Here is a 24,432-nt window from a genome sequence, read left to right as displayed (position 1 = left end):
TCAGCCTAAAAGAGTTTGGACATTCTAAATGCTGAGGTTTGATTTCTAATGTACTGTTCACATCGATACAACACTCCTGCTGAGGTCGGCCAGCCAATGCATGTCTGCTATGAGAGGGTGGCAGTCTGGATCTGAGTGTTTGAAAGCAGACAGAGAGAGAGGCGGTGTATTTCTTCTCCTCTTTGTCCCTCCTCTCCTCCACCATAGTACTCCTCCTCACGCCGCGGTTGGTCTCTTCTCGCACCCCGAACAGGATGACTCACAACAACCTTCACTTTACCCTCACCTTCATTTAACCCAGCCGGTGTGTACCCACACACACACTTGCCCCATTTCTACACCCATTCCCCGCTGAAGCGGCGGCAGCGTGATGCCCGACACGGCGACGGCCGCTGCTGCATCACCGGCGAGCAGCAGCAGCGACAGCGAGAGCTCGCGGCACAGACACCGGGCGCAGGGAGACCCGGAGCGGCCAGAGCAGCAGCAGCACAGCGCTGATCCTCAGCCTACATCAGCTGGCATTTTGGGTGAGTCCGGATAGGGTGGATACTGACGGGACAGGTGGATGTGACGCGAGAGCAGAGTGGGCATAAGGGGCAGACCAGTAGGCATATCCTTCGGGCAGAATGAACAATGCGGCGCTTTGTTATGCTGTCTGCCCCTTATGCCCATTCCAGAGCCGGGATACATGCATCCAGCTCTCCCTGCTGATGTGTTTGTGGCCTGTAGAAGGTCATGATGCGGCAGCATCATTCAGATGGAGCTGTAGTCTACATAATATGGGCCATGCGCTACTTTTTGCACACCATTAGTCATTTTTCACGGGCCTTTGGGCAGGTTTAAGTTGTCTGAAATGCTTTTATTTTCTGTTTGGTGAAACTGTTGATGTTTTGGCAGTTAGTTCTGATCCTCAAATCTGTTAGGATGAACGCTGTTTTAAGAGTGCTGATATTTAGTCCAACTGCATTGGGACCTTTATCATCATCACTCTGGTTGTCTTTGTTCGCCATGTGCAACTGATGATAGTTTTTTTTTTTTTTTGGAAGTCGAAGCATTAGTGTCTTCTACATGTAGACGACAACAACCCAGATGTGTGTTTTCAGCTGTGGACAAACATCAGTATTTTACTTACATTCAGTATCATAAACATCTTAAAGACATCTTCTAAACGTCTATTTGACATCTGATATAGAAAACGTCCAATGGATTGCAGATGAACAAACATTCAAAAAATAGGTCTTGAAGATGTAAATAGTCTAATAGACGTCTCTGTGATGTATGTGTTATATTTATATATATATATATATATATATATATATATATATATTTATACACACACACATGTGCACAAGTTTTGCAAAGAGTTTAAAATTTTGTATAAATAGAACCAAAAATTTTGCATTAATAGTTTGTTTTTTTATTTGATTCAAGTCATTTGCAATGCTTCATTGTAGTTCCTTGCTTCTCTGAAGCCGTTAAGAACACAATCTTGAACCTTCTTCTTTGTTTCTGATTTTTATTCACTTTTCCAATAAAAGTTTGTAATGTTGAGATGCTCCTCATAGCAATCTTTTTGCATAAAGTACTATATAAAGAAATGTGACGTTGTCACCGGAGTGCTGAATTTCAGAGCTCATGCAAACATAACCACATCGCTATGATCAGATGCTTTCTTAACTGCTGTTTTCTCACTGCTGTAAACACTTGTTTAATGAACTAAAATTAGTATAACAGCATCTTGCTTAAAGTGTCTTCTTCCAATGATTAAGAGAATAGGATGGTTTGTGATGATTTGATGCACCTTTTCAAAATGTACACTTTTCTACTTAATTTTGCCCCTAAAGAGTGCATGTAAGTATACCTAAAATGTAGCTACATATTTGTAACTTTTGAAGAGGTTGTCCCAGTGACAGCTTTTGTACCTTTTTTTCTGAGAGTGCATCAAACATAGGTTTAAATTATTATTTTTTTCCCCTCTCTTACACATACTGCATTATGTTGGTTTATGGCAAACCTAAGCCAATAAGTTTTGAGATTGCTAGCTTCCTCGCAGAAGAACTCTCTGTGAAAGTTTACAGCTGTCTTTAACAGCTAGTGATCTCCTGTTTCAACTCCAGTGTTTCCAAATGACAAATGCTTACATTTCATAGCTGTAGTTATAGCTATGTTTCTCACGTTCATAAACAAATACAACAGACTCCAGATTAGATGTAAAAAACATTAAGCATAAGAGGCTGAATGTTCTTTTTCTATTCAAATTTTGCCGTAAAGAAAGTTTAGCAGGTTTAGTCCTCAGGAACAGATGCAGAAATGTTATAACTTGTCACTCTCAGATGGCATCTGAAGTACCTTTTCCGCCATTCCTGTCTGGCACTTTTAAGGGCTGAGAGATAAAACACACAAAATACTAGAAACCTTTATATAACATTTGTATATATATATATATATTTTTTTTTTTTTTGCTCATTTAATTGAATATATATCAATATATTAATATTAATATATATTAATATATTAATATATATCACTTTTTGTATTATTGTTGTCCACCACAGTCTGGCTCCATACCTGACCATGCAGTAAATGCTTCACTGGCTATGTGTTTTCGGCTCATCAGCAGTGTGAAATACTGCTTTTTTGCAGTACTTTCATTATCAGCACCCTTTCATTTTGGAATAAACGTTTGTAGCACTTCTTAATGTCCGGCCCTGATGATCCCTCTGACAGCAGACGTGCACTTACAGTGGGAAATCACTGCAGCGTTTGAAAAGAATACAGAAATGGAGAGGATTTGCCTTGGATTGTGTAGCCTCCATTAAGAAGTTCACAGATTTCATTGCTTATTATTTGTAAAGTGTTTTCTCTGTACGTCTAATTGCTGTCTTCTCTTTAACTGATCCTGGGCTGGAAATGTGTTGCATTATGACAGCATGGCATCACTTCTGCATTCGGCTTTACACACCGAGTAAAAATAAAGCTTAGAGAGTTCTAAGAAACCGAGCCAGTGAGCTCTGACTGATGACTGGCCAGATTACATGTGTCTACTAGTGACATGTGTTATGAGTTTGATGATGCTGCTTTACTTCAGACAATGTAGTAAAGCCATCTGTTCTGACTTGTCTTGTGTTTGGATAAGACAGGGAAAGAAAAAGAAAGGAAAATTCACTTAAAGTTAAATATACTGTGTTATTGTTTTAGGCATTATTAATATATTATATTATTTATAAAATATATTTTGGGGTTTGAGTCCACTGACTTCCTTTGTATGGAAAAAAAAAAAATCTCCAAATCTCTTCTTTTATGTTCCATTTAAAGGGATAGTTCACACACACACAAAAAATTCTGTCAGTAATTACTCACCCTCATGTCGTTCCTAACCCGTAAGTCATATTCGGAATACAATTTAAGATAGTTTTGATGTAATTTGAGAGCTCTCTGACCCTCCATAAACAGCAAAGATATAACCACAGAAAAGTAGCAAAGACATCGGTAAAATAGTACATGTGACAACAGTGGTTAAACCGCAATTTCACAAAGCTACGAGAATGCTTTTTGTGCACAATGAAAACAGTAATAACATAACTTAGTCAGTAGCTACCGTTTTCTGCCATTTTGGAGAGTATCCAAAAACGTAATTAACGTAATGAGCGTTGTTTTCCTTCTGCATGCGCGCGCTGTCTACTGAACATAAACAATGCTGATTACGTTAAGCGAAAGTGCACACATGCTGAATATAAAAAAACTCTCATTACGTTAATTACGTAATCATAACTATTACTATTACATTACTATCATAACTATTTCTTGCTATAGAAGCTACATTATGACGTGAAACTCATAAAAACGGACTTTTCATAAGCAAAGACTAATAAACATACATACACAGCATTAGCAAACACAAAATACTGTCAGGGTAACACAAATGATGGTCCAATAAATGTTAAATTAAACCCCCCGATGAAAATAACCTTTTATAAAATCTAATCCAATTATGACGCATACGTTATTTAAGAACATATTATGTTTTTTACAGTTATCTTGCAATAAATATAACAAATTAGGAATTAATTTCTCATGAAATTATTGATACATCTCATTATCTAAAAGCTATTACTGCAAATATCAAGCACTGGTATTTATTTGGTGATAGGGATAATTAATGCTAAACTTATTTCTCTAGCAGATTCTTTAGTAAAGTGCTGGATAGCGAGCTGAGATTGTGTTAGATTATATAGACTGTGTCCCACTGACCAGAACCTCTTGTGTACTTGTTGTAAAATGCATTTGAGTCTCTAAATAGTTACTCCAAATATATGCATCAATTTGACTCTGAAACTGATTTAAACACTAATAAAAATGTTCCAACCACTAGGAAAGAATTTTTGTGAAATGTGCCTCTAGGCAGGACCCCAGCGCTGGAGCATTCAGTTCTGTCTTCTTCTCATATTTCAAGGGGAATGAAGAGTATTTAATATTGTTGTGTTTCTCAGATAAATTATTCGGGAAGCGGCTGCTGCAGGCTGGGAGACACATCATGTCCCATAAATCCTGGATGAAGACGGTGCCCACAGAGAACTGTGATGTCCTTATGACGTTTCCAGGTGTCTCTTTCATTTTATATTTCTTAAAAAAACACAGAATAAATAATTAAAATATATTTTTCAAATAATGCTATGATATTGCATTGGTACAGTTTTTGAATTTGGTGATCTTTTATTACCGTGATATAAATATTAATATAATATATATGTAGTGTAATACCACCACAGTACATGTAGGTAACATATTCCACAAATATGCGAGAAGAAATATATAATGCACAATTATTATTTATTGTTTTATTGATGTTTATTATTTATTAATGCATAATTATTTGTAATGCATAATTATTTGTATATTTAAGAAATTTAGCAAACATTTTAACAAGGTTAAAGGGATACTCCACCCTAAAAAAAAATTTTGTCAGTAATCACTTACCCCCATGTCCTTCCAAACCCGTAAAAGCTACACGGAATAGTCCATCTGCCATCAGTGGTTCAGCCGTAATGTTATGAAGCAACGAGAGTACTTTTTGTACGTGAATAAAACTAAAATAATGATTTTATTCAACAATTTGTCTCCTCTGTTTCTCTCCACATCACATAAAAGCTACCGTATTTTTCGGACTATAAGTCGCACCTGAGTATAAGTCGCATCAGTCAAAAAATACGTCATGATGAGGAAAAAAACATATATAAGTCGCACTGGACTATAAATCGCATTTATTTAAAACCAAGAACTGAGAGGAAACATTACCATCTACAGCTGCGAGAGGGCGCTCTACGCTGCTCAGTGGTAGACTACAGGAGCAATGAGCAGCATAGAGCGCCCTCTCACGGATGGAGAAGGTAATGTTTTCTCTTGGTTCATTTCTCTTGGTTCATGTCAAATTAATTTTGATAAATAAGTCGCAGGACCAGCCAAACTATGAAAAAAAGTGCGACTTATAGTCCGGAAAATACGGTATTTGGGAAGTCGAGGCCTAGTGGTTAGAGCGTTAGACTCCTAACCCTAGGGTTGTGGGTTCGAGTCCCCGGCCGGCAATACCACGACTGAGGTGCCCTTGAGCAAGGCATCGAACCCCCTACTGCTCCCCGGGCGCTGCAGCATAAATGATGAACACTGCTCCGGGTGTGTGTTCACAGTGTGTGTGTGTGTTCACTGCTCTGTGTGTGTGTGTGCTCTTTGGATGGGTTAAATGCAGAGCACAAATTCTGAGTATGGGTCACCATACTTGGCTGCATGTGACGACACTTTCATAAACTGCCTACACTCTTCTGTGTCAGCCACGCCACAAGGATGTGCTGTTTCTACGTGTATTCTATCTGCATTCCGAGTAGTTTTTAGATTTTGAGCTTCAACGTTTTTGCATTCCATTCGACTGTATAGATACAACTTTGTTGTTTATTTAAATAAAAAGTCCCAAAATGTACAGAACATTAAAAAATCTATCACATAATATAAATAAGTTGTCACTGAATAAGAATACGTGAATAACTCAATTTTGACCAAAATGTCATATAGAACCTTATAATTCCAAGGGGACGATTCTATAAAATGTCGCTACGGTGATGCGGACAGACATAGAGGAGACGAATTGTTGAATAAAGTCGTTATTTTTTGTTTTCTTCAAGTTCAAAAAGTATTCTCGTCGCTTCATAACATTACAGTTGAACCACTGATGGCAGATGGACTATTCTGGCGACTTCTTTCATACTTTTCTGGACTTTGACAGTGTAACTTACTTGACAGTCTATGGGACAGACACAAGCCTCTCGGTTTTCATCCAAAATATCTTAAATTGTGCTCCAAAGATGAACAAAGCTTTTACGGGTTTGGGACGACAGGGGGGTAAGTGATTACTGACAAAATCTTAATTTTGGGGTGGAGTATCCCTTTAAGAACAAATTTACATGCTGTTAGTTAGATGGAAAATATCTGTGAGAAGTTCTCCTGTAGTTCTTACTGTATGTGTAAATAGAAAAAATCCATTAGCAACTGTGTCTCAGTGTAATAAATACCATACTGGTCATTATTGTTATTGTTGTCTCTGTACAGACACCACAGATGACCACACGCTGCTCTGGCTTCTGAACCACATACGGCTCGGCATCCCAGAGCTCATTATTCAGATCCGACATCACAAACACACCAGAATGTACGCCTTCTTCGTCACGGCCACATACGAAAAGTGAGAGGGAGCTTTTATCTTTCCTTTAGTTTGATATCCTATGTTTATGAAGGTTTCTTCAGGTGATGCTGATGTCATTATCATGTATGCCACTTAAGATGACACCAATATGATGAGAATTTGTGGACATTATGGGAGCTCATTGAATCAAGACAGTTTATGAAATACACTTATGTTCAAATTACTGGGGTTGGTTGTTGAAAGAAGGCTATAATGCTTACCACGGCTGCATTTATTTGATTAAAAAAACTGTAATATTGTGAAATATGATTAGAAATTTAAGTGTTTTTATACGAATATATTTATTTCTGTGATCACAGCTTCATTACTCCAGTCTTCAGTGTCACATGATCCTTCAGAAATCATTTTAATATGCAGATTTGCTGCTCTCGAAACATTTCTGATTATTATCATTGTTGAAAACAGTTGTGCTGCCCAATATTTTTGTAAAAAGTTAGATTTTATTTTTAATGTTTGAAATATACATTTTTCTGACAAAAGTTTTATGACAATTAAGAAAAAGCTTTTAGTGTGACGTGATCAATTTAATCAAGGTTACTAAATGTATAAAAAAAACATTTCTTTAAATAAATGTTAACTTAAATAAAAAAAGGCTTATTTAATTTCAGCTAGTGAACAAATCAACGTTTCTCATTTGAATTTAGTTTAACGTGATGTATTAAAATGACAAAAATTACTATTTTTTATAAAACTATATAGACAAATTATAATTATATATCATATCATATAAACTGTATTATTATACAAACTATAAAAGTAACAAACTAATAAAAATTATTAAAATATACAACTTTAAAAGTAAATGAAAACATAAAATATAAAAATAGAATAAAATTCAAAACTGAAACTACAATAGTATCTCAATGATACAAAACTAACACTGAATTTAATGCATTCTTGCTTGATAAAAGTATTGATTTGAAAAAAAAAAATCTTCTGACACCAACATTTTTAATGCTACTGTACAGTTACATTTCTTCTGTGCTTTATTATTGTTCCTGGTTGAGTTTGACTCTGCTGATCTATGTTTTTCTCGTGTGGTCAGTCTTTTACGAGGGGCTGAAGAGATGGGGCTGAAGAGATCTGTGAAGCTGGAGTTTGGTGGCGGCTCTCGCAGTTTCTCCTGTGAGGAAGATTACATCTATGAGAACATTGAGAGTGAACTCTGTTTCTTCACCTCACAGGTCCTTCACAATATTGAGCGTAAAGGTTTTGATACAGCATTAAGTTTGTTTTTTCCCCTTTGTTATCAAGACTGCTGATGACATCTCATTTAAACGGACAAAAAGTTATTACATTTGGAATTGCATACAGTAAAAAGAAGTAGTAACCTAAAATGGTAACATCTAAATAAACTGGTTTTATTCAAGTAAAAATTATTATTTAATATCACTGAACACAAATACATTCATTTATGTCAACAAAACAGCTTTATATATATATCAGTGCTGTCAAACGATTAATCGCATCTAAAATAAAAATGTTGTTTATATAATATGTGCGCGTGTGCTGTGTATTTAATATGAATATATAAATGCACACGCATGCATGTATATATTTAAGAAAAATATGTTTTGTTTATATATAAAATATTGATATGTAATATAAATTATGTGAATATAAATATTTATATAAATGTAATTTCTTTTAAATATATGCATGTATGTTTGTGTATTTATAGATACATAATAAATATACAGCACACACGCATATATTATATAAACAAAAACTTTTAGATGTGACATCACTAATATATATATATATATATAAATGTGTAAAAGTTGTACAGCACAAATAAACTTAAAAAATAATAATTACACAATTTATATTTTGCAATATCACTAAACTGGTAAATTATATTAAATATATAAAAAATATTTCTTAGCTAAAATATAATAACATACAGAAACACTGTACTTTTTGAAAGTTTTTAGTACTAAAACTAAAATTACAATCTTATTTTTTTTATAACAGAAGTACATAACAAAAGTAAAAAAAAATAATAATAATTAAAACATAAAATAAAACTTTACAAAAAATATTGAAAAAATATTTATAAATACCATAATAATATATAAATAAATCATATGTTAAATTGAAAAGTAGTGCCACCTCAAAGACATCGACATGGAGTTGTGTTGTACACTTTGTTTCACATGAACATTATTGTAGATTGAACCTTGTTCTTTTGCGTATCACAGGAACGTCAAAGTATAATCAAATACTGGCTGGACAATCTCAGAGCTAAACACGGGGAGGCCCTTCACAACATCCACTTCCTGGAAGGGCAGCCAATCAGTGAGTCCTTCACCTCAGACCTCCTGAGAGCCCTGATCTGTGCCAGTGGCCTGTATGTACAGTATTTATATACAGCTCAGTATCTCGATGGTCTGCAGGCTGAGGCTTTATGTGTTGTTGGTGACAGACGTAGTGAACATTTCTGGAAGGAGACGTTTTACCAAAGCTTTGAATAGCTGTTCATGTTGTGTGTGTGTGTTAGTGAGCATGAACTGTGTGTGTCTGTTCCAGTTCCTGAGCTGAGGGCACGAGGTGTGATCCAGCAAGTCTTCCCGCTTCATGAGCAGAGGATTCTGGGACAGCTGATGAAGTCATGGGTGCAGGCCTTGTGTGAAAAACAGCCACTGGGTCAGTAGTGACTATAGCATTCTTTTCCATTTGTTGTTATTTTAGAATTGAAAAAGAATTTAGATAATAATGTTTCTGACAACCCAGCTGCTCTTAAGATGGTTTCCCATTTTTGACCATTTTGATCCCTACTCTTGTTTTTGTGATTTTAATTAAGCACATTTATGTTGTATTGAAAAAAGAATAGGCTACTGTTGCATTATTAAAAACATTCTGTATTATTGGAAAAATAATCGTTTTTATACATTTTTACATAGAATTTTAAAATACAAGTACTTGTGAATTTCAAAACATACATTTAATGTCTATCAATGATTAATTTATCAAAATGTATATTTTATTCCAAATTATTCCAGTCCTACTATATATGTGATCGATTCCTCAAAAAACAAATTGGCTGTTGAATGTTTTATTCCCGATTATGTTTTGTTGCTGCAGCCCCACTTAGATACTTGAATGATTTGTTTTGTTAGATGATATTTGTGATTATTTTGGAGTGAAGACTGCCATGTACTTCGCCTGGCTGGGGTTCTACACCACTTCCATGTTGTATCCAGCCGTCATTGGCTTTGTATTGTGGATGCTCACAGAATCAGATCAGGTATTAAACCACACAAAGTGACTACTTCACTCTGTTCCAGGAGTCGCTACTATTGTTGGTTTGATTGATATTTCTGTCACTATGCTCTTAGACCAGCAGGGATATCTGTTGTGTGGTGTTTGCTCTCTTTAATGTGGTGTGGGCCACGTTGTTCTTGGAGCACTGGAAACGCAGAGGGGCAGAGCTCGCCTATAAGTGGGGTACACTGGACACCCCAGCTGAGTCACTGGAGGAGCCCAGACCCCAGTTCAGGGTAACGACTACGGCAAGCAATTCAAAATAAAAATTTAATTATATAAATCATTAATAGAAATAATTGCATATTAATTGCACATCAATTTTGGCTCAGAAATTATCCACAAATCATTATTTAAACTCATCATTGTGTTTTGATATATTATGGCATATATAATTATAATAAATGGATATTAAAAGGATAACCCCCCCCCCCCCACAAAAAAATTCTGTCATTAATTACTCATCCTCATGTCGTTCCAAACACTTAAGATCTTCGTTCATCTTCAGAACACAAATTAAGATATTTTTAATGAAATCCAAGAGCTCTCTGACCCTCCACAGACAGCAACGAAACTAAAGTTCCCAGATCCTGAAACTTAGTGAAGACATCGGTAAAACAGTCCATGTGACATCAGTGGCTCAAATTCAATTTTGCGAAGCTACGAGAATACTTTGCGTGCAAAGAAAACAAAAATAACGTAATTTATTCAACAATAATTCTCCTCTGAGTTACATCTTCTGCCATTTTGGAGATTACATGAACGCATGTAACGTAATCTGAACACATGAACATCACGCACATGAACGTAATCTGCGTAATAAGTGTTGTTTACACTTAAGGGAAAGCGTTCATATGCACTGTGATACTCTCTAAAAAGGCAGAGGACGGTAACTCGGGGGAGCAGAATTGTTGAATCTAGTCATTATCTCTTTTTTTCTTTGCTCAAAAAGTATTCTTGTAGCTTCGCAAAATGTAATTTAAGCCACTGATGTCACATGGACTGTTTTACCGATGTCTTTACTACAGTATGTTTCTGGACCTGGGAATATTACAGTTGCGTTGCTGTTGATGAGAGGGTCAGAGAGCTCTCAGATTTCATCAAAAATATCTTCATTTGTGTTCTGAAGATGAACGATGTTCTTATGGGTTTGGAACGACATCAGGATGAGTTATTAATGACACAATTTTCATTTTTGGCTGAACTATCCCTTTAAAGACATCATTTTAATTTTTGGATGAACTAACCATTTAATGTTTAAAAAATAAAAAAAGAAATGATACTCTAAATATGAGACTAAAACCCATAGTAAGTGAGTCCTTCATTCCAATGATTCGTTCAAACTGCTGATTCATTCAGAAATGAATCAAGTGACAGTCTTTAGGAATGGGTCACTGAATCATTCGCTCATTCGTTTTGTTGAAAACCATTGATTTTGATCGCAAAACAGACAGTTTTTAGCAGATATTTTATCTTGTTCAGATATTTGAGAGAAAAAAAATGCTCTTTTGCTCATATGCTATTGCAAATTTATATAATATACTGTAATAAACATACAAAAAGACAAAACCAGTAATAAAGACAAAAACCCATACATTTTACCTTGTTATCTTGAATTTTAGGAGCATATAATTGCTTTCTAAGGCTCAGTCAGTCGTCGTCCAGCATCATGTTCGTCACTAAGCTACTGCATGCAGTGTAACATGATGTACAGGTCTTAATCTTTTGAATGCTTTATTTTTTCCTAAATTAACTGCACTAAATTGCAGCATTAAATCGCTGGCCTTAGTAATGGCATCTGATGCATGCTCTTTAAATGATTTTTCTCTCTTGCTCCTCGGCTCAGGGTGTAAAGCGGTGCAGCCCAGTGACGGGCTGTGAAGAGTTTTATTACCCACCGTGGAGGAGGAGGGTGTTCAGATGGCTGGTCAGCTTTCCTGTCTGTATATTATGCCTTTGCTTTGTATTTCTGGCCATGCTTGTCTGCTTTGAGCTTCAGGTGAGTTACACACTTTCTCACACACACTGATCTTTGGTAGTTGACGTGTCCTGCCGTCAGACAGCCTATTTTTCAACATTTTCTAATTATTATGTATGCAGATTAAAATAATTAAATTATGAAAAGTAACAGGACCCAAAATATGCCTTATACATTCATATATCAAATTTTAACCTAATATTGTTATGCTGATGTAATAATAAACACATTGTGCATTATACATCATTGTTTCTTTGCTGCAAAAAATGCCAAGGGTATGCAGAAAGGAAAAAAAGGTCATTAAATAGCATTTTTTTTTAAAGTTAAAAACATTTAACATTAACATTAAACATTATAAATGATCATCATGGCATGGGAACAAAACACAATTATGATGATAATAATAATAATAATAACATATGGTATATATGATGTTTCTATTAAAGCCCATAGAATAAAAATAAATACAAATGTTTATATGAGATATGAAGATAAATAGAAACACAATTCTAAACTTTTCTCTCAATTCTGATTTTATATCTCAGATTTATTTTCCGCCACAGAATAACAAATAAGTAATTGCAAGCTTAGCTTATCTTTTACAATTGTGATTTCTCTCAATTCAGATGTTTTTCTTATAATGTAGAATTATAAGTCAGAATTGTGAGATAGAAACTCAGAATTGCAAAAAAAAAGGTCTCCATTGTGAGATTGCATTTTTTTATACCCTGTGGCAGAAATGATCTTCCATATGTTTGACCATAATATATGATTTAAAAAAATAAATGGATTTACATATTAGTGATTGCAACTGCTTCAGTGCCATTAGAAATGCCAATTATAACGAGCAGATGTTTGGCAGGAATTTGTGATGGGGATTAAGGAGCTTCCACGTGTAGCAAGATTCATCCCTAAAATCATGTTGGCCATCACTGTGACGGCGTGCGATGAGGTGTACAGAAAGATCGCCTGCTGGCTAAATGACATGGGTGAGTCAGGACATGTGGGAGGTTATTATTTGAAGTGTTCACTAACACTATATTCAACAAAACTGAATTTTAGTACAGAGTTCTGCATCAAACTCAGGAAGTTTTGGTTCACAGTGTGTCAGTAGTAAAAAGTAACAAAGCCGAAATGGATCGTGGTCTGGATTTTGGGAACTCAGCCCTCTAGAAGCTAAGATAAACACTGGCTAGCTGTTAGGCCCCTGTGAGGTGAATACTAATGTCCGAGTCTTCGGTTTCCCACAGAAAACTACAGACTCCAGAGTGCCTATGAGAAAAATCTCATCATCAAAATGGTTCTTGTGAGTATCAAGAGAAAAATAAATCAATCATTTATATATAAAATGTTTAATAACCAGACTGGGTTTTAAATATTCAACAACTTTTACTAAACCTACACTGGCATTTCAAGTTTTGTTCCTGAAATGTTCTCTGTCTTTCTCAGTTTCAGTTTGTAAATTCTTATCTCAGCCTTTTCTATATTGGATTCTACCTCAAAGACATGGAGCGTCTGAAAGAGGTGATATATGACCATATGAGCTTCTTACTACAACTACACCACAGAAACACAGATCACAGCTGCAGGCATTCTGTATAGATATATTTCAAACTTCAAATTTAAAGCATATTTATATTATGCTACCATTCAAAATATGGGTTCACTTTTAATATTTAATATTTTAAAAACAGTATCTCACCATATTCTGAAAAGAGTTGCTCACCAATCTAAAATACAGTAAAAACTGTATTATTTTTAAATAATATTAGAATTTAAATGAACTGATTTCTATTCTATTCAGAAATACTTTGATGAAAATAAAGTTCAAACAACAGTATTTATCTGAAATATCATTATAAATGCCTTTACTGTCACTTTTGATCAATGTAATGGGTCCTTGCTGAATTAAAGTATACATTTCTTTAAAAAAAAAATTATCTTAATGACCACAAAGTGTTGAACTTGTGTTATTTTAGTATCACTGAGATATGTTCGGTCTATATAGTTTTTATTACATTTTATTTTATTTCAGTTTTAGTTCAGTACATCAACTTGAAAATGAGAAACTAGCTAAAAACATTTTTTATGTATATTTTGTTTGTCAAGTTAAAATGTGTTTTATATCAAGCAACAAAGGTTCTTTATGCTTTTAATTTTTGTTGTTTATAATAACCCTTTTTTGATCGCTAGTCTATATATACAGTATTGTTCAAAATAATAGCAGTACAATGTGTCTAACCAGAATCCAGGTTTTTAGCATATTTGTTATTGCTACGTGGCAAACAAGTTACCAGTAGGTGCAGTAGATTCTCAGAAAACAAACAAGACCCAGCATTCATGATATGAACGCTCTTAAGGCTGTGCAATTGGGCAATTAGTTGAAAGGGGTGTGTTCAAAAAAATAGCAGTGTCTGCCGTTGACTGTACAAACTCAAAACTATTTTGCACAAACGTTTTTGTTTCTAGGATTTAGCAATCCTGTGAATCACTATCTAGTTGTATGACCACAGTTTTTTAAACTGCTTGACATCTTTGTGGCATGGAGTCAACCAACTTGTGGCACCTCTCAGCTGTTATTCCACTCCATGATTCTTTAACAACACAATTCATTTACATTTCTTAGTTTTGCTTCAGAAACAGCATTTTTGATATCACCCCACAAGTTCCCGATTGGATTAAGGTCTGGGGATTGGGCTGGCTACTCTGTAACATTAATTTTGTTGGTTTGGAACCAAGACTTTGCTCGTTAACTAGTGTGTTTGGGGTCATTGTCTTGTTGAAACAACCATTTCAAGGGCATGTCCTCTTCAGCATAAGGCAACATGACTTCCTCAAGTATTTTGACATATGCAAACTGATCCATGATCCCTGGTATGCGATTAATAGGCCCAACACCATAGTAGGAGAAACATGCCCATATCATGATGCTTGCACCACCATGCTTCACTGTCTTCACTGTGTACTGGGGCTTGAAATCAGAGTTTGGGGGTCGTCTCACAAACTGTCTGTGGCCCTTGGACCCGAAAAGAAAAATTTTACTCTCATCAGTCCACAAAATGTTCCTCCATTTCTGTTTAGGCCAGTTGATGTGTTCTTTGGCAAATTGTAACCTCTTCTGCACATGCCTTTTTTTTAACAGAGGGACTTTGCGGGGGGTTCTTGAAAATAGATTAGCTTCACACAGACGTCTTCTAACTGTCACAGTACTTACAGGTAACTCCAGGCTGTCTTTGATCATACTGAAGCTGATCATTGGCTGAGCCTTTGCCATTCTGGTTATTCTTTGATCCATTTTGATGGTTGTCTTGCATTTTCTTCCACGTCTCTCTGGTTTTGCTCTCCATTTTAAGGCATTGGAGATCATTTTAGCTGAAGAGCCTATCATTTTTTGCACCTCTTTATAGGTTTCCCCCTCTCAAATCAACTTTTTAATCAAAGTACGCTGTTCTTCTGAACAATGTCTTGAATGACAAATTTTCCTCAGTCTTTCAAATGCATGTTCAACAAGTGCTGGCTTCACCCTTAAATAGGGGCCACCTGATTCACACCTGTTTTTTTTTTCTCACAAAATTGATGACCTCAGTGATCGAATGCCACACTGCTATTTTTTTGAACACACCCCTTTCAACTAATTGCCCAATTGCACAGCCTTAAGAGCGTTCATATCATGAATGCTGGGTCTTGTTTGTTTTCTGAGAATCTACTGCACCTACTGGTAACTTGTTTGCCATGTAGCAATAACAAATATACTAAAAACCTGGATTATTCTGGTTAGACACATTGTACTGCTATTATTTTGAACAATACTGTATATATATATATATATATATATATATATATATATATATATATATATATTAACACATTTTAAATGGCCCACTGAGTCAGTTTGTATCACTGCTCAGTCTTGTAAGGTGATGGTGTTCCTGTTGCTGTAGATGCTGGCCACACTGCTGATAATCCGGCAGTTTGTGCAGAACATGAAGGAAGTCCTGCAGCCCTACCTGGCTGAGCGGCACCGACTGGGTGAGCTCACGCTGAGGGCCATTTGGGAGCTGCTGGTGTCTGCGCTGCTCAAGTACGGGCGGCTTGCAGCAGGACGAGCACAAGTGTGGCCCAGTGATCCCACCGTGCTCGGGACAGGCCTGCGCGGGTCACAGATGGGTGAGGAGAGACGGGAACCCAAGTGTCTGAACGGTGGCTGCGGCGTCCCAGATGAGGATGTGGACGAGGAGCCTGGCGAGAGGCACAGTGAAGAAGATAACGAATCGGAGAGCCTCATCGACTGCGGCCTGAAGCTACGGAAGGTCAGTTTCATTAAGAAGGTGGAGCGTAAGTCTGCAAGTACCGTCAGCCCGGTGCATGACAGCTTCCTGGAGGAGGGGAGCCCCACCATGGTGGAGAGGGACATGGATCCCACCTCAGTTTTCGAGATGTGTGATGATGATGATGATGATGAAAACGGGGTTGCGGAGCTGACAGCCGAGCCGCTGCCAGCGGGAGTGGACAACAACACGTCAGTCAGACTCAGGAAGAGGGGGCGGAGCTTAGAGAGGGCTGACAGTAAGACCAAGAGAGATTCGTGGATGGATCCTCCTGAGGAGCAAGAAACCAGCACCACGTTAACACAGGCCGAGATGGAGAGCTGCATGCAGACATACCAGGTCAGACGGCACACCATACTTACTACTTACATACTTGATTTCACTTTCCTGTTTAGACTTGCATTGAAATGTAAAAACAATAAATGAATTTGATTTTCAAAAATATATATATTTTACTTAATTATTTTTCAAAGTAAAATACATTGGAATATTAAATAGTTGGATACAATGCAGCATTGACATTTGGCCCATGGCACTCAATCAAGTTTTTTTTGCCCTTCGTATTAAAACATCTACAGTGGGGCTCGAAAGTTTGGGCACCCCTTGCAGAATCTGTGAAAATGTGAATAATTTAAAACAATAACAGAGATCATACTAAATGCATGTTATTTTTTATTTAGTACTGTCCTGACTCCGGAGTAAGATATTGTACATAAAAGACAAAACAATTGCTGAAAATATTAAAATAACCCCATTCAAAAGTTCTTAATACTGTGGTTACCTGGATGATCCACGACTGTCTTTCTGTTTTGTGATGGTTGTGCATGAGTCCCTTGTTTGCTCTGAACAGTTAAACTGAGAACTGTTCAGAAAAATCTTTAAGGTCGTGCAGATTCTTCAGTTTTCCAGCATCTTTGCATATTTGAACCCTTTCCAGCAGTGACTGTATGATTTTGAGATCCATCTTTTCACACTGAGGACAATTGAGGCACTCAAACACAACTATTAAAAAAGGTTCAAACATTCACTGATGCTCCAGAAGGAAACGAGATGCATTAAGAGCTTGGGGGTGAAAACTTTTGAACATAATGCAGATGGCCAAATTTTATTTTACAAATCTTCTTATTTTGTTGAAATATAATTTTTTTCCATTTAGTTCTGCCCTTCGTAAGCAACAGAAGATACTAGTATGTTTCCCGGTACACAAATGAAGCACAATTTACCTTGATCTTCATATTCCAAAAGTTTTCACCCCCCAGCTCTTAATGCATCTTGTTTCCTTCTGGAGCATCAGTGAACGTTTGAACCTTTTCTAATAGTGGTGTTTGAGTCCCTCAATTGTCCTCAGTGTGAAAAGATTTATCTCAAAAGTTTAACTGTTCAGAACAAACAAGGGACTCATGAACAACCATCACAAAACAGAAAGAGTCGTGGATCATGCAGGTAACCACACACAGTATTAAGAACCAAGGGTTCCAAAACTTTTGAATAGGGTTATTTTAATAATTTCAGCAATTTTTTTGTCTTTTGGACTAAATGTAAACATCTTATATGTACAATATCTTACTCACGAGTCAGGACAGTACTAAATAAAAAAATAACATGCATTTAGTATGATCTCGCATATTTTTTGAAAATTATTCACATTTTTACAGATTCTGCAAGGGGTGCCCAAACTTTCGAGCCCCAATGTAAAACAAGCAACAACTAACATTTTAATGAGAAAGTGTTCAAATCTCATTTAAAGGGATCGTTCACCCACAAAACAAAAATGAGTTTCTTTCTTCTTTTAAACATAACAAAAGATAGTTTAAAGAATGTGGGTAAGCAAACAGATGCAGGTCCCCACTGACTTATATAGTATGGAGAGAAAATACTAAAAATATCAATTTGGACAAGGAGCTGTGAGGTACATGATGACAACATTTTCATTTTTGTGTGACCTGTCACTTTAATTTTTATGTCTTCAAAAAAAAATCAAGGTTGACCTTCATCATCATTAAAACAAGCCTAATTATTTATCGTCCATTAAAATGGACTAAACATTTTTGCTAATACATAATACATCGCTAAAATGTTTTCATTTGGATCTGAAACTAACATTGAGTTTATGCTCAGAATGTGTATCCAAGTTGTTTAGCAGTTGATTGTTCACAAATAAGAAAAAATAAATAAATAAATACTTTTATATAGCAAGGGCACATTAAATTGCTCAAAAGTGACTATATGGTTTGATATTGTAAAATAAATAAATTAAATAAATGCTGTTCTTTTGAAGTTGATGTGAAAAATCTATTGAATTGAAATGTATTGATTGAAAAAAATAAAAAAATGAAGCCCCACGACGTTTTCAAAATTGATAAGGTTTTTGAGGATTTTTTCACATTTTTCAACAGCAGTGTAAAATACCATTTCTGTAGTATTTTAAACATTAAAGCAGAGCACTCTACCACAGATGTCTCTGTAATGTATGTGTGTTCGAGAGTAGCCAAGCAGATCCTTCTGACTGACATACTCTCTCTAAACCTCTAGAATAAAATGTCCCTAAACTGCTTTCCAGGACACTTTCCAGGACTACCAGGAGATGTTTGTTCAGTTTGGATATGTGGTGCTCTTTTCCTCTGCCTTTCCACTGGCCGCCATGTGTGCCCTCATTAACAATATCATTGAGATCCGGAGCGACGCGTTTAAACTGTGCACCAGCGCACAGAGACCGTTCAGCCTGAGGGTGCAGAGCATCGGGCAATGGCAGGTTAGACTACACTGAGCACTCTCAAAAACATTGTAATACTCATCTGATGCTGCTCTAAAGAGTGTCTTTATACAACAAGGTTGTGTAAAAGTTCTGTGTCATTGCACAGACAGTGATGGAAGCCATGGGTCTGATTGCCATCATAGTGAACTGCTATCTGATTGGTCAGTGTGGGCAGCTACAAAGACTGTTTCCCTGGCTCAGTCCTGAGATGGCCATCATCTCCATCGTCATCCTAGAGGTGCGTACAAGTACATACACACCAGTGTTATTTTAGTACCACTGAGAGACAAATAATGTAAGTTTTTTATTATTATTTTGATGAATCAGTTTATATTTTTTATATTTTCTTAAGTTATAAGAGTTTTTGCCATTTTTATTTCAGTTTTAGTTGTAGTTGTTTAAGTAAATCAAGTTAAGCTAAAACATTCAATAAAAGTTGCGATTACGCATGCAACCTGGAAATGCATGCGTAATCTGCTTATTTACATAAATAAAGTATAAATAAGTTGTTCAGATGAGCAAATCAGTGGAAATTGTGATTTTTTTTCAAGAGATTCATTCATTTTCAGTTCGTTCACCAAAATGATTCATTCAGATTCGTTCAGTGACATTTCTTCATATTACATAAATACACCAACAGGTAGCGAAATGTGTTATGTCTTAAGGCAACAAGCATATTTACTTGTGACAAAAAACTAATTTTGGCTTTAATGAAATGCATGCGTAATCTGCTTATTTACATAAATAAAGTATAAATAAGTTGTTCAGATGAGCAAAGCGCAAGGTTTTCTTGCATAATTAAAATGTCAAACTGATCACCACTTATAAGCTACTACTAAATATTGTAGAAACTTAATTTTCTGTAAAGTTGCTTTGCAATGATTTGTATCGTAAAAAGCACTATACAAATAAACTTGAATTGAATTGAATTAATTGTTTGGTCAGACATTTACATATTCAAAAATCGGTGATTAAACGTAGAGTTGTGTTTGTACGCTAAATATGAATATATAAAATAGTATAGCACAGTATAAAACGGCACATTGTATCTGCTTTCGGCTGATTGCTGATCGAGATAGACATTCAAATGACTGACTGCGCCGGAACACTCTCATTCATTTCTTTCACAAACGAGTTATGTATAAATTCACGAACGAGAAGATCTCTCAAAGAAACTTGTTCAGTGAAGGGCGTATTCATTCACTACATTCAACAAATCACATGCTCCGTCACATCTCATACTTAAAGGCTATTGGTTCGAGGTTGAGTAACTCTTTGACAGGATGAAACAGATCACAGATACCCGGTTCACTGATCTGCGCATGTGCTGCTTATAGCGCCGCGCTGCTGTGGAGGGAGGAATTGCAGTGTACGAGAAAATATGAGTCAATGGATTACGTGAATGAGAACGATTCGTTCACCTAAAAGATCCATTCAAAAAACCGATTCGTTCACCTAAAAGATCCATTCAAAAAGAACGATTCGTTCACGAACGTAATAACACTACCTGGCGACTATAACGTTTTTTTTAAGGGTTTTAATTTTAGTTTCAGCTTTAGTTATGTATCAGAGTTACTATAATAACTCTGATAGAGCTCTTTATTAGGGGTGGGTTATATGGCAAAAAACATAAACAATTTTTATGCTTAAGTTACTCAGCAGTAAAAACTAGTACAGCTAATATAAGTAAAAAGCTCTCAAGCTTATTGAAGAGATGTAAACAAATAGCAAGCACTAGAACAAATAAGCATGATACAAATGAAGTCAATTGTGCAGGTAAGTCTGACTAACAGTAGTGAGGTAAGAAATACTACAGAAGTTGACTAAAGTGCTACAAAGCAAAATGCAACACTGGATGGATGAATGAAATGCTTACCTTCAATTAAGACAATTCGAGATCAATGTATAGTTTAAACTACATGATTTTCTGTAAAATGTGTCAGTTCTGATTGCCCAAAATAAAGCTCAGACTTCAGCACCAGACTGCAAATCAGGCACAAATCTAGAGAAAAGTCGTGTAGTATATTCCAGCCTTTAGAAGAAAAGCTTCTTTCTATAAGACCCTCAGGGCAAAAATGATTCCTCAGTAAATCACATGAGATTAGCTTTGTCATTTGCACTTACTTCAGAAGTGTTATCATTATTACTTCTATGCTTCCAGTACAATCGTAAAGCGTAGCTCTATCTATTCACTTCTCAAATCATGCCTGAAGTCTGAAGTTCCTCCTGAACTGACCTCTTTAACAGTTGTATTCAGTTTTCAGTGACCTAGCACACGAATGACAATGAACTGACTTACTCTCTTTCCGCGCGTGAACAGCACTTTGCAGTACTACTGAAGTATATAATTCATATGGCAATACCAGACATCCCCAACTGGGTTGGAGAGGAAATGGCCAAGCTGGAATTTCAGCGCAAAGAGGCGTTTAAGGTAATCCCCCATCCACCGTTGACCGAAACAATATTTAGTTAACTGAATATTATTAGGACTGTGGTATAGACTCTTTTGAGTTGAACCAGTACAACACGTTCTACATCTAGCCTTCTGGTAGCAACTGGATTCATTGCTGGTGTATATGTGTTTCCAGAAGCATGAGCGTCAGGCACAGCAGCATTTCCAGGAGCAGCAAAGGAGGAAGCGTGAGGAGGAGGAGCGGCAGCGCCAGGCAGATTATCAGGCCCGGCGTGATCGAGACGACGGCCGCTCGGACTCCTCGGGTGGAGACCACCACCACGACAAGAGCCACAGTGGCAAATCCAGACCAGGGGGTGGTGGGGAAAAACCCAAACGTCCCAGCTCACTTCTTGGAAACAATAATGTCATGAAACTGAAGCAGATCATCCCTCTGCAGAACAAGTTTTCTTCTGGCACAGCTCGTTCCCCGCAGTCACCCACGGGTAACGAACCCAAGCTACCGGGTTTCCTCAGTTTTAAGTTCCTAAAGTCACCTGAGAACAAAAAGGAGGCAGCGGCGGCTTCGGCCAGTGTGTCGACAGCTCCTCCAGTCCAGGAGAGGGCAGAAAGGTCCCAATCACCTAACAAGTCCTTCAATCCTGGGAAACTGTTTAACTTTGGGAAATCAGAAGGAGGGGCATGTGTAAATGGGGCTCAGTCTTCAAAACCAGGGGATGGAGGACAGTTGCAGGACAAGCCCCCAACAAAGTCCGACCTCAATGGGGTCCCTGACGAAATCCCATCCCCTTGTGGAGAGAATGGGGATAATGGATTCTCATCCCATGCTGATCCATCAGGCCCTAAGATGTAACAAGAAAATGATTTAAAAAACAGTGTGAGAAACTACTTAGTAACACTGAGGGCAGGAGAGTAGGAATGTTTTTGAGGCTGTGCACGACTTGACCTGGAAGCTGTTTAGTAAAATAATGGGGAATTCACTAAAAGCCCGGGTGTACTTAATTTTCCAACAGACAATTTCTTTTCACAAATGAGCTGACGTCTATTTTTGGAGTAATAAAATCGCTTGCACATGCACTGTTGTACACACACAAGTCCAAAAATTGGGCTGCAAGCAGACGGTGTGCATGGCTAATAATGAAAATTGCGTCATGTGGACTGTTCTCAAGCCAGAGCAGAACACGGACTAGAGAAGTTTATTCTTGGCTTTAGAATACACTGGGTCCACAGATTAACGTTGTGTATTTTGCACGTGTTGCGTGCTTTGTTTTAGCATCCAGTTCACTGAAGTGAGCGTATCAGGTAATAGTCAGTACTAGAGGTCGACTGATAATGGATTTTAAAGATAACTATTTAGGTTGGACCACACTGGCCGATAACCACCCACTAGTTTTTAAAATGGACACTGAAGGAAAAAAACCATAACACTCCAGCCTGATCTCACAGCAATTTGTACATGTTTTACAATGTGGCTAATTCATACAAAATCATATGAACTTCTTGTGATTTTTGATAAATTGTTTGTATTTGATGAGTTGCACAATTTGTATGAATTTGTATGACTTACCTATACCTAACCCGCCCCAAAACCTTCTAGACAAATCGATCAAAATCATATGAGTGAAGCCGTATGAATTCATATGAATTAGCCACCTCGTAAAATACTTAATTAAATACTTAACCAATACTTGATCGTGAGATGACAGCGTTATAAAATTGTAATAAAACTGTGCAGACCTTTCTAACAGAAAAAAACACTGTACTGAACAATGAAAATATACTGTACTTTTTAAATTATATATTAAAAAACAACGATTTGGGTCAAATATAATGTAATTTAATGGGAAATCCCCTTTATAATTTGGATTAAAATGTGTTGTTTATATGTTGGCTGCATGAACAACAATTTGATTTCTTACTGTACGTCAGTAGCTTTAAATATGCAACTTTGCTGACTAACAAATACATAAAAGTGACCGGAGATAAACTAATAGAAATCGTGACATTAAACATTTGGGTCAGACATTTCATCACCAAATAGTAAGCGCGTATTGTATATGCACCATCCAATTTTTGTAGCCATACGTACAATGTCCCGGGCCGTTGTTTCACAGAAAATGAAACTGAAGAGACAGCACAACAACAACAACAAAATATGAAGACTATAACAACAAAACACCCACACTGCCAAGCGCTTGTGTGAGAGGGTTATGACACAACCCTGAAAAACGATGGATTTATGCCAGTAACCGATTATTCCATCGTGTATCTATGCCGATTAATCTGTAAAACAATCAATCAGTCGACCTCTAGTAGTGCTGAGGATGCTTGCACCTTATTTCCAGACAAACACTGACAGATCTCACAAGCAGCAGTTCCAAATATGGTTAATGAAAACTTTTGTATGTGTTTAAAACAGCTGGTTTAGTAGAGCAATAGCAACTTTACAAGCAAATACTACTGGTGATTTAGTTCATGCTGAATAAAAGTTCCAAATGGCAATATTCTCTTATGAATTAATAAGTGAAAATCAATAATGAAAACTGCAATGAAACAAATGCAAAGAGGTGTGTGATGTTGATTATTTATTTGTCTGAAATTCATTTATCCATTACACACTATTGTGAAGCGCTGTACACAAAGGCAGCATGAGGGGCAGGAGAGATAGTCTTCTCCTGAAGTTGATGGTCATCGTGTTTGCATTGCCACCAATAACCATATCATGGCTGTGAAACTTCAAGCTGATATATTACATATTGTACGGACTTTAACCCTTTGTAACTGCATCACATCAGATTTGAAACTACCCTAAACTTAGCAAGATGTGCTAAGAACTACCCTAAACTTAGCAAGAAGTGTATAACCCGCAGGAAAACAGACATTTTATACTCCTCCAGTCAAACATTTGGACATACTGAAAAACTTTGTCATAAAAAAAGGCTT

The 24,432-nt window shown here is 36.6% G+C and overlaps 1 protein-coding gene across 1 annotated transcript; it reads left to right on the top strand.

Moving 5' to 3' along the window:
• Window positions 1–29: 29 nt before the first annotated feature.
• LOC132119293 (anoctamin-8-like) lies at window positions 30–22,982 on the top strand. The gene is made up of 17 exons (XM_059529132.1): window positions 30–527; window positions 4,491–4,601; window positions 6,598–6,730; window positions 7,797–7,935; window positions 8,953–9,049; window positions 9,281–9,397; window positions 9,871–9,998; window positions 10,090–10,251; window positions 11,862–12,014; window positions 12,856–12,982; window positions 13,244–13,299; window positions 13,443–13,517; window positions 15,935–16,660; window positions 18,882–19,073; window positions 19,183–19,314; window positions 21,397–21,507; window positions 21,665–22,982. Exons 1-17 carry the CDS (start codon window positions 371–373, stop codon window positions 22,340–22,342), a joined length of 3,294 nt encoding a protein of 1,097 aa, XP_059385115.1. The 5' UTR covers window positions 30–370; the 3' UTR covers window positions 22,343–22,982.
• Window positions 22,983–24,432: the final 1,450 nt, after the last annotated feature.

The sequence above is a fragment of the Carassius carassius genome, chromosome 38, assembly GCF_963082965.1.
Source record: "Carassius carassius chromosome 38, fCarCar2.1, whole genome shotgun sequence".
Classification (NCBI taxonomy): domain Eukaryota; kingdom Metazoa; phylum Chordata; class Actinopteri; order Cypriniformes; family Cyprinidae; genus Carassius; species Carassius carassius.
The sequence above is the reverse complement of the archived record's forward strand: the minus strand, read 5'-3'. Positions and strand labels throughout refer to the sequence as shown.